At 48.0% G+C, this 12009-nt stretch overlaps 2 protein-coding genes across 3 annotated transcripts in view; one reads left to right on the forward strand and one right to left on the reverse strand.

The window, feature by feature from the left end:
• Window positions 1-12009, forward strand: part of LOC311106358 (axin interactor, dorsalization-associated protein-like) — a 44397-nt gene that overhangs the window by 7721 nt on the left and 24667 nt on the right. The gene's annotated exons all lie outside the window — the stretch shown is intronic.
• On the reverse strand, window positions 3839-4718 carry LOC311107160 (uncharacterized protein; the record flags this gene model as incomplete). Its single annotated transcript, XM_084149654.1, has 1 exon — window positions 3839-4718. The coding sequence occupies exon 1, from the start codon at window positions 4709-4711 to the stop codon at window positions 3839-3841; it is 873 nt and encodes a 290-aa protein (XP_084005780.1). The 5' UTR covers window positions 4712-4718.

Below are 12009 nucleotides of genomic sequence, written 5' to 3' on the forward strand. Positions count from 1 at the left end.
CCTGGCAGTATGATCTAAGAAACCTACCCACATCCTGGTTCACGCGTTCCACCTGCCCATTACTCTCAGGATGGTAACCCGAGGTAAGGCTCACCGAGACCCCCAAACGCTCCATAAATGCTCTCCAGACTCTGGAGGTGAACTGGGGACCTCGATCAGACACAATATCCTCGGGTACCCCGTAGTGCCGGATAACGTGGGTGAATAGAGCTTCGGCGGTCTGTAGGGCAGTAGGAAGTCCCGGCATAGGGAGCAAACGACAGGCCTTAGAGAACCGGTCCACAACGACCAGTATAGTGGTATTCCCCTGCGAGGGGGGAAGGTCAGTGATGAAGTCCACCGAGAGGTGAGACCATGGTCGTTGTGGAACGGGCAGGGGTTGTAACTTACCCCTAGGCAGATGTCTAGGCGCCTTACACTGGGCGCACACCGAGCAGGAGGAGACATAAACCCTCACATCCCTGGCTAACGTGGGCCACCAGTACTTAGCACTAAGACAGTGCACTGTCCAGCCAATACCAGGATGTCCAGAGGAGGGTGATGTGTGAGCCCAATAAATGAGTCGATCCCGAACCTCGAGCGGAACGTACGTCCGACCCACAGGACACTGTGGAGGGCTAGGGTCGGTACGCAACGCCCGCTCGATTTCAGCATCGACCTCCCACACAACCGGTGCCACTAGACAAGACTCCGGTAGTATGGAAGTGGGCTCAACGGACCTCTCCTCTGTGTCATACCGCCGGGACAGGGCGTCTGCCTTACCGTTTTGGGACCCAGGGATGTACGTGATTTTAAATACGAACCTGGCTAGAAACATGTTCCACCGAGCCTGGCGAGGGTTCAGTCTCCTAGCTGCCCGGATGTACTCCAGGTTCCGATGGTCAGTCAAAATGAGGAAAGGGTGTTGAGCCCCCTCAAGCCAATGCCTCCACACCTTTAGGGCCTGTACCACGGCTAACAGCTCCCTGTCCCCTACGTCATAATTTCGCTCCGCCGGGCTGAGCTTTTTAGAGTAAAAAGCACAGGGGCGGAGTTTAGGTGGCGTGCCGGACCGTTGAGATAGAACGGCCCCTATACCGGCCTCAGACGCGTCCACCTGTACTTGAAATGGTAAGGCGGGATCCGGATGCGCCAGCACCGGAGCCGAAGTAAACAGGCCCTTCAGTTTCCCAAAAGCCCTGTCCGCCTCAGCTGACCACTGCAAGCGCACCGGAGCCCCCTTCAGAAGAGACGTGATGGGAGCTGCCGCCTGTCCAAAACCCCGGATAAACCTCCGGTAGTAATTCGCAAAGCCCAAGAACTGCTGCACCTCTTTAACAGTGGTTGGGGTTTGCCAATTACGCACGGCTGACACACGGTCCACCTCCATCTTCACCCCTGACGCGGACAACCGATAACCCAAAAAGGAGACCGACTCCTGGAAAAACAGACATTTCTCCGCCTTGACATACAGGTCGTGCTCCAACAGCCTCCTCAACACTCGACGCACCAGGGCTACATGCTCGGCTCGGGTAGAAGAGTACACCAGAATGTCATCAATGTACACGACCACACCTTGCCCCTGCATGTCTCGGAAGATCTCATCCACGAAGGATTGGAAGACTGAAGGAGCATTCATCAACCTGTATGGCATGACGAGATACTCGTAATGACCCGAGGTGGTACTAAAGGCTGTTTTCCATTCATCGCCCTAATGCGCACCAAGTTATATGTGCTCCTGAGATCCAGTTTTGTGAAGAACCGCGCTCCGTGCAATGATTCCGTCATAGTCGCAATCAGAGGGAGTGGATAACTGTATTTCACAGTAATCTGATTGAGACCACGGTAATCAATGCACGGGTGCAACCCTCCATCCTTTTTCTTCACAAAAAAGAAGCTTGAGGACGCAGGGGAAGTGGAGGGCCGTATGTATCCTTGTCTCAAAGATTCGGCTATGTAAGTCTCCATAGCCCTTTTCTCCTCTTGAGACAAAGGATATACGTGGCTCCGCGGGAGCGCCGCTCCTGCCTGGAGGTCTATCGCACAATCCCCCTGTCTGTGAGGAGGCAACTGCGTCGCCCTCGATTTACTGAACACAAGTGCCAAATCCCCATATTCAGGGGGAATGTGCATTGCCGGCACTTGGTTTGGACTTTCCACCGAGGTCGCCCCCACGGAAACACCCAGACATCGCCCCTCACACTGAGCAGACCACTCCTTGAGAGCCCTCTGTTGCCACGAAATGGAAGGGTTATGGGTACTTAACCAGGGAATTCCCAGCACCACCGGGTATGCAGGAGAGTCGATCAGATATAGCTGAATAGTCTCCTCATGACCCCCCTGCGTACACATCTTAAGTGGTGCTGTGACCTCCCTAATCAACCCCGAACCCAACGGGCGGCTATCTAATGCATGAACGGGAAATGGAGCGTCAACCGGAAGGAGGGGAACCCCTAAATCTAAACAAAATTTCCGATCAACAAAATTCCCAGCTGCGCCTGAATCTACTAGCGCCTTATGCTGGGAATGAGGTGCAACCTGTGGAAAACTTACAGGTATACAAAAATGCACAACAGAGAGCTCTGGGTAAGTGGGGCGTCTACTCACCTGGGATGGCTCCCCAGTGCGTGGCCTGTTGTCCCCTCCTCCAGGAGACCCTCCCCAGCACCTGGCCGCAGTGTGCCCCCCACGGCCACAATTGGTGCAGGGGACTCCTTCTCCTCCTCTCTCTAGCGTCAGCACCCCCGAGCTCCATAGGGCTCGGCTCGGAGGTGCTGGAGGATGGAATGGACGGACCCCACTCGGGACGTCCACGGGTGGCCAGCAGGGTGTCAAGACGGATGGACATGTCGACCAACTGGTCGAACGTGAGGTTGGTGTCCCTGCAAGCCAACTCACGTTGGACGTCCTCCCGTAGACTACATCGAAAGTGATCGATAAGGGCCCGTTCATTCCACCCTGCATCTGCCGCTAGAGTCCGGAACTCCAGTGCGAACTCCTGTGCGCTCCTCCTCCCCTGTCGGAGGTAGAATAGACGCTCCCCCGCCGCTTTCCCATCAGGTGGATGGTCGAACACGGCCCTGAAGCGACGGGAGAACTCCGCATAGTGGTGGCGTCTATCCTCCTCCATTCGGCGTTGGCCCATTCCAACGCCTTGCCTGTGAGACAGGAGATGAGGGCGGAAACGCTCTCGTGTCCCGAGGGCACCGGGTGTACAGTGGCCAGGTAGAGCTCCACCTGCAGGAGGAACCCCTGACACCCGGCAGCCGTGCCGTCATACGCCCTCGGGAGCGAGAGCCGAATCCCACTGGGTTCCGGACCTTGGACGGGCGGACCGACCGATGGTGATGGTGTGATAGGTGGGGGTGTGGGTACCCCTCTGGACTCCCATCGGTGTAAGGTGTTGATGACGTCCTGCAGAGCGGTCCCAAGTCGATGGATCTGATCATCCTGGCTGCGGACGCGCTCCTCCAACGACTCAGGCGCTGCTGTTGCTCCTGCTGACTCCATGGGAAGGTGTGTAATTCTGTCAGGGTATCTAATGCGGATGTGGTGCGGAATCAAGTGCAGGACACAGGAGCTAAGTCAAACCAGTCTTTACTTGAAAAGACAAAATAACAAACGGGTCTAACCAACCCGGAGGCGAACAATACGCAACAGTGCGTAAAACACAAAACCGACTGCGCACGAAAACAACAGTGCGACGGTACACGCTAGCGACTGGCAAAAAGTGAACAGCACCAACAGACAGGTGAAACCAATTACACACAACACATGACAGAAACAACGAGAACTTAAAGGACACATAATCAACACTAAACATGAACAGGTGTACCAAACAGACCAAACCAAACAAACATCAAAAACAAAGAACGGTGGCAGCTAGTACTCCGGAGACGACGACCGCCGAAGCCTGCCCGAACAAGGAGGAGGAGCAGCCTCGGCCGAAACCGTGACAGTTCTTGTGTTCCAAATTAGAAGGTTCTTCAGAAAAAGCCAGCAATGGAGTTTCCCTGAGATGATAATCACTTTCCTCATCCTGCTGATATTCAAACTTGTCACTTTCCTCGTCCTCCTCGTCATATGGAGTCACCTTCCAAGTGTCCTCATCATCAGAGGTGACAGCATCAAAAGTTAACTCAGGGATAGGTCTGCCTTCTGAAAAACCATCAGGTGCATTCTTTAACTCAGGATCGTCTTTGGATAGAGGTTCTGAGGGGGTTTCTTTGGTCTCACCTTCCTCTGGTTCAACAACACTGTCCGGCAAAGAGTCCTCTGTCCTCTGCTGATCTTTCTGAAGGTAATCTTTGATCCTCTCAGCTGTGGTCTCAAGTACAGTGTCAGATTCCACTCCCTTTGTGTCAAGAGTTTCAGGCTGAGGCAGAGAGGACTCTAAAGGCTCAAAATGTCTCAGATCTTCATAATCTGAAACCTCCTCTACAACCTCATCTGGAACCTCATCTACAACCTTATCAATGTCCTCAGGAACATCCCTATCAATCTCATAATTTTCTGACAGTGTCACTTCAGGTGGAGGCTTATCCACTTCCACTGTGGTGCTCTCAGCACTTTTGGTTAGGTCAAAAGTATATGTGGTTACTTGCACAGATTCCTCCTTGTCTGTTAACAATAAAGAGGAGCCTAACAGTGAATCAATGTCATAACTGTCAAACTTATCGTGTCCAGTGTCAAAGCAAACAAAGTTGGTTTCCTGAAAAGAAAAAGAAGACATTGTTTGAGTCATACTACCCATTTCAGAAAGAAGTTCAGTCATTCCAGATACTTGCTTAAGTGATGATACATTGGCAGTAGTGAAATAGGCCTAAATCAATTTACCTCAGAAGGAACCTCCAATTATTTTTCAGTGTATACAGTGGGGGAAAAAAGTATTTAGTCAGCCACCAATTGTGCAAGTTCTCCCACTTAAAAAGATGAGAGAGGCCTGTAATTTTCATCATAGGTACACGTCAACTATGACAGACAAAATGAGGGAAAAAAATCCAGAAAATCACATTGTAGGATTTTTTATAAATTTATTTGCAAATTATGGTGGAAAATAAGTATTTGGTCACCTACAAACAAGCAAGATTTCTGGCTCTCACAGACCTGTAACTTCTTCTTTAAGAGGCTCCTCTGTCCTCCACTCGTTACCTGTATTAATGCACCTGTTTTAACTTGTTATCAGTATAAAAGACACCTGTCCACAACCTCAAACAGTCACACTCCAAACTCCACTATGGCCAAGACCAAAGAGCTGTCAAAGGACACCAGAAACAAAATTGTAGACCTGCACCAGACTGGAAAGACTGAATCTGCAATAGGTAAGCAGCTTGGTTTGAAGAAATCAACTGTGGGAGCAATTATTAGGAAATGGAAGACATACAAGACCACTGATAATCTCCCTCGATCTGGGGCTCCACGCAAGATCTCACCCCGTGGGGTCAAAATTATCACAAGAACGGTGAGCAAAAATCCCAGAACCACACGGGGGAACCTAGTGAAAGACCTGCAGAGAGCTGGGACCAAAGTAACAAAGCCTACCATCAGTAACACACTACGCCGCCAGGGACTTAAATCCTGCAGTGCCAGACGTGTCCCCTTGCTTAAGCCAGTACATGTCCAGGCCCGTCTGAAGTTTGCTAGAGTGCGTTTGGATGATCCAGAAGAGGATTGGGAGAATGTCATATGGTCAGATGAAACCAAAATAGAACTTTTTGGTAAAAACTCAACTCGTCGTGTTTGGAGGACAAAGAATGCTGAGTTGCATCCAAAGAACACCATACCTACTGTGAAGCATGGGGGTGGAAACATCATGTTTTGGGGCTGTTTTTCTGCAAAGGGACCAGGACGACTGATCCGTGTAAAGGAAAGAATGAATGGGGCCATGTATCGTCAGATTTTGAGTGAAAACCTCCTTCCATCAGCAAGGGCATTGAAGATGAAACGTGGCTGGGTCTTTCAGCATGACAATGATCCCAAACACACCGCCCGGGCAACGAAGGAGTGGCTTCGTAAGAAGCATTTCAAGGTCCTGGAGTGGCCTAGCCAGTCTCCAGATCTCAACCCCATAGAAAATCTTTGGAGGGAGTTGATAGTCTGTGTTGCCCAGTGACAGCCCCAAAACATCACTGCTCTAGAGGAGATCTGCATGGAGGAATGGGCCAAAATACCAGCAACAGTGTGTGAAAACCTTGTGAAGACTTACAGAAAACGTTTGACCTGTGTCATTGCCAACAAAGGGTATATAACAAAGTATTGAGAAACTTTTGTTATTGACCAAATACTTATTTTCCACCATAATTTGCAAATAAATTCCTACAATGTGATTTTCTGGATTTTTTTTCCTCATTTTGTCTGTCATAGTAGACGTGTACCTATGATGAAAATTACAGGCCTCTCTCATCTTTTTAAGTGGGAGAACTTGCACAATTGTTGGCTGACTAAATACTTTTTTTCCCCACTGTATGTAGGCCGAAAACTTGTTTACATGGTGCAAGCTACTAATGATTAGTTACCGGAGTGTAACTCCAGTTCTATGAGTGGAGCGGAGCCCCATAGGGGAGCTCTGCTCCTATTGGTTTACCCACTGCCCTAAGGCAGCATCAGCCTGAGACAAAATTATGCACACACCTGTTAGAAATTGCGTAATTCAAATCTGGTATTGAAATAAGAATCAAGAGATCTTCAATCCAAGCTAAATTTATTATATGCAAAATGTATGTATGATAAGTATGTTGGTTCGTATACGGGCTCTCTGAGAAACCTTGCAGGGCAGACAGAGAACTAACACATTATTTCAGATTCAATACTCAAATACTCTGACAGAGGGAATTTCCCACTTCTCTGCTGGCCAATTAGAGTAAAGAACTGAGTGTGGTTTAAACTTTCTCAGCCAATCCGTTGGTTCATGGGTTGGTCTCATCTCTTCCGCGCCATTTGTTGCACACTTCAGCCAGGCACAAGATTATCATAACAACCTATCATAGTGAGAAGAGCCAGCTCCCTTAGACATCATTCCTATGTCAAAGGAAGACTCACAGCTCACAAAGAACCAGTATAGTCTAGCATTTGAAGATACAATCCTTATCTTATTTTACCCACTAAAACAGCTCTTCACATCAATCACAGCCTTGCCAGGTGTCACAGCCTACATTAGCCCAGTCAAGAATGCATTCTTTCTAAGTTAGTCATCCCATCAGTTTAGGAGAATAATAAATCCCCAATAATCCCCCTTTTCACACCGAATAAGGTGTGATTCAAAAAATAAGAAAACACACATTGTCATTCGTTATAATACAATATAAACAAAAATCACACTTTTATTAATAGGCCATAATGATACTAAAAAATGTAAACCCTCAGTCCATCTACACCCAACTTGCAAATTATTACCAGTCATCAAAGAACATCAAACCATATAACATAGGATTAATAGAACACAAAACATAGAACTATTAAAACATAAAACACAAACAGAGAAGTACATTTTGACTCCCTCCTGACACCCTCTAGGGTGTGATTCCAAAAATGTGAAAGGGAAAATTTAAGATTCCCTTTGTTGACACCATTTATGGTGTCACTCCAAATAACAGTTTGAACAGAATATACACAACCCTGAGTACAACAGGATATGGAAATTAAATCCCATCCAAAAAATTTAATAAACGAAAAATAATAATTTTAACCCTCTATTTCTCCCCTACACCTAACATGTACTGAGTTGGCTACCAGCCACCCAGGAATCCTTTACCTTCACATCAGGAGGAATAAACAATCACAGTGGTTAGTAAAAACACAAGGTAATAAATGAGCAAAAACTGAAAATAAATGCGTGTATATATTTTACTAGGCAAACCATGGATCATCCAACTTGGTCTCAGAGTCAGTGGCAGAGTCACTCGCAACATCCTGGACCGGCAACAACGGCATCACTCCTGACACCCGCACCACTCCTACCACTGACTTCCTGAGACAGGGAATGATACAAGCAGCACAACACATCAACAATAAAAACACAATTACTAGGGTCAGAAATCCAGTAACCACCATAGAAGAATACTTACCGAACCAGTCACTTAACCAGGAGAACAGCCCACCACTCCCCACTCCAGCCATGCTCTTCATTTCTGCTGACAACCTATCCAGGCCAACTAGGGCCTTTGTGATGCTGCCGTCCGGGCTAGTATTGTTAGGAATAAACGTACAGCATTGTTCCCCAAACATCTTACACACACCCCCTTGGTTAGCAAGCAACATGTCAAGTGCTAGTCTATTTTGCCTAGCCACCCTAGAGGTGGCCTCTAGTTGTTCCGACATTCCAGTCAGGGCAGTGCGTGTATAGTTAACAAATCGCTGTTGGTTATAATAGATGTAATTTATCCAAGATCGCTGTTTAGCAGCATCTATGGCAGGTCCTATGATTGGCAACAAATGCCACAACCCATCATTCCTGTTGAGTGCCTGGAACTGTAATGGTACTCCCCCAGGCACACCCAACAGGTTAGAGTGGATCTCCTCTCCTGCTGACCATGGGGCACTACGTTTCCCCCGCCTCATTCTCTCTCTGTCTGGGGCTAGCTGGGCGATGCCCAAAAGTTGGTCTGAGGAAACATCAATAATGGTCAGAGGTACAATCAAACTGGCTAATGCACACGTGCCCTGCCAGTCCCCCTTTAGAATCGGGGATAGTTTTCTATTTGGTCCACAGATCCACCACACATCAGCCACCCCCTTTGTCTGGGTTTTACCCTCTACTGGCCAAGTGCTGTTCATAGTTACACTCACAGCACAGTCCCCTGGTGGTAGCCTACCATAGTTAACACCCTTACCTGTTCCAGTAATGCAACTGTAATTACCTCCATAAGCCTGAACTCCCGCAGGTGCCTTTTGTGGGAGAACTCAGGGAAAATCAAACTTAGAGCTTTGCACAGGGTGGTGTTTGGCAGTGAATGGTAGAACTCTTCCAATATGCACTGCCATCATTCCCCTTCTCCTAAAGCGAATGGGTGGGTTGCCAACCCAGGTCTTGCATGCCCACAGATAACACAATTCTGCCTGACCAGTGTCCTAGCCGTATACCTCATGTATGCCAACCACATATTTTATTTCCCTTCATAACCAGTTTCTGTCCCCAATTGGTCGCTGTCCGTTATATCCCTAACATTAATCACCCGAACGGGGTTTGGTACCTTAGTGGATTGAAGCTGAGCTGGTCCTGGAGTGGTGATGTGGTTCAACTGGGTCTGTCTCTCCCCAGCTGCAGGTTTGGGTGTGACCACGATGGTGAACATACCCATGGTGTCTGGTCCGGATCGTACTGCTGCTAAGGTGTACACACCTGCGTCTGTAAGTTTAATGTCTTGGATGGTTAGTAGGATTTCATCACCTTTACATGCACCCCCTTTTGACCCCTGTACACCCCTTATCATTGAAAACCTAGCTGCTTTAGAAGCATCTCCTAATGCATACGGATAGCCTCTACGCCATTCCCAGAAGGTGCCAACATTTGTAATCATAAAATCCCAATATGGACACCACTTTCCCTCACACAGATAAGTACCTCTCTTTAACACATGGGGATACATTTTGTTACAGTTTTCCTTCTGGTTCCAATTGCAACCAGTGTCCCCAATTCCACTATCCCTATTCCTCCATGACCAGATCTTACATGGTTCTAGGGACATCACTTGAGATTCCCCTTCCTGTAAGGTAATGACTATATTATGATACTGACTGGATGTCACTGTTCCCCATAGGGCCAGCCCCGCTAGTAACCATAACATCCTCCCCGTCTGCAGCCAAGTCCTGTTGTACTTGATCTAGAGTTCTTCCTGGAACTATATCTTTGGCACAATGTGTTCTGTGGTACCACACGTCCTTCTTACTCGTGTTTACCCTCAGCGAGTGACTTGATACCTCTTTCACCTGAAAAGGCCCTTTCCACCTTGGCTCCGTCCACTTCCTGGAATGCACCTTCACTCTCACCCAATCTCCCACCAGGATGTCTCTGTTCTCGTCCGTGGTTTCAACAGCAGGAGTGCGCACTTCCACCACCTGTTTAGACAATCTTTCAACAAGAGAAATTAGTGCCTGCATGTAGTCTGTATATCTGATTTTTGCAATATCTAGCCTAGGCATACTAAGATTGTCTGCTGGTGGCCCTGGCATTCTGCGTCCTGTCATAAGCTCATGTGGAGTCAAGTGGGTATCAGACCCAGGTGAATTTCTCATTGACATTAGAGCAAGGGGTAGGGCATCTACCCATTTCAGTTTAGTTCCGGCCATGATTTTGGCCATTTTTCGTTTCAGCGATTGGTTAGCTCTTTCTACGAGTCCCTGCGATTGGGGGTGGTACACTGACCCAAACTTGTGGGTGATTCCTAGGGCCTGCTCTACCTCCCTTAGGTGTTTATTCTTGAAATGGGTACCGTTGTCAGAACGGACCATTCGCAGGACCCCGAACCTTGGAATGAGGTCTCGCCTCAACCACTTAATCACGGCCTTAGCGTCTTTTCTTGCTGTGGGGATAGCTTCCACCCATCTGGTGAATCTGTCCACCATTACCAACAGGTACCTTTTTCCTTCCACTTTGTTGTCCTGTCCCATGTCTGTGAAATCTATGCAAATGTCTTGAAATGGCGCGTCAGGTATTGGGAAGCTGCCTATCACTGCTCCAAGTGACACTTTGTTGTTGTATTGTTTGCACACTTCACAGCTCTCTGATGTCTCTCTTGCCATGTCCAACATGTGTGGATGCCACCATGCTTTCTCAACTGATTTTGCGACACTTTTCCATCCTCCATGAGCCTTCTCATGCTCTTCCCTCAAGATTGATCTGAGGAGTTTTGCAGGTCCCACTGTTTTTCCTGTGTGAGATCTCCAAATCCCATGATGGTCTTGCCTTGCTCCCTGTCTGCTCCATACATTCTGTTCGTAGGCGCCTGCTGCTTCTTGCAACTGTCTTACTGTGTCTGTCGTCAACTCCTCCTGTCCTTGAGTGGCTCGTTGCACCATCTGCTGGGCATTGTATCCTCCTGCATCTTTTGCTGCTTGATCAGCCCGATCATTTCCTTCACGCACTCTGGTGCTTTCTCTACTGTGACCTCTGCACTTCATTATTGCTACTCGTTTGGGAAGCTGGATTGCATCAATTAACTTCTGTACTTCAATCTTGTGTTTAATGGGTTCATTTGAGCTAGTCACAAATCCTCTCCACATCCACTGTGGTCCATCAATGTGTGCAATCCCATGTGCATAGGCAGAGTCTGTGTAGATGTCCACATTCTTCCCTTCACTTAGTTGTAGAGCTCTCCTCAACGCCCTAAGTTCAGCTAGCTGTGCTGAACTTTCGTTGGGACCCAGTTTTTTTGCTTCAATGACTTCGTGTTCTCCTTCCTTGTCTTGCTTTACCACAGCATAGGCAGCAATATTCCCTTCCTTTGGGTCTTTTGATCTATAGCAGCATCCATCTGTGAACAGGGTGGTCTTGTTGCCGTCCAGAGGTGAGTTCTGTAGGTCCATTCGAACCTTGATTTGTTTGGCTGCTCTGTCTTCACATACATGTGGTTCTCCCTGACCCATGCCATCAGTCATGTTGGTTGTGGTTGTCACATAGGTAATGTGTTTTGCAGTGATGGCCTTTGTTATATTGGATTTCCTTTTGCTGGACAGTGTGAAAAGTTTAGAACCAATAAAAGCTGTCACTCCATGGTCTGTGTTAATTTCAAGCGGATGTCTCATTACAATGTGAGCTGTTTTGCCTACAGCTTTAGCAATGGCAGCCATGTGTCTGGCACAGTCAGTTTGTCCTGTCTCAATGTTGTCCAGTTTTGCACTGTAGTAGTGTAAGACTCTTCTTTCCCCCTTTTGTTTCTGATACAGGATGGAATGTACATAACCATCCAGCTCAGAAACATCCAAACAGAATGGCGTGGTGTAATCGGGTAAGGACAGTGCTTCAGCCTGTGCCAGCATCTGTTTGAGTTGAATAAAAGCTGCCTCTGCCTCTGGAGTCCACTTAAGGACAGCTGT

This window comes from Coregonus lavaretus (assembly GCF_964263955.1).
Source record: "Coregonus lavaretus genome assembly, chromosome: 31".
In the NCBI taxonomy this organism is placed as follows: Eukaryota; Metazoa; Chordata; class Actinopteri; order Salmoniformes; family Salmonidae; genus Coregonus; species Coregonus lavaretus.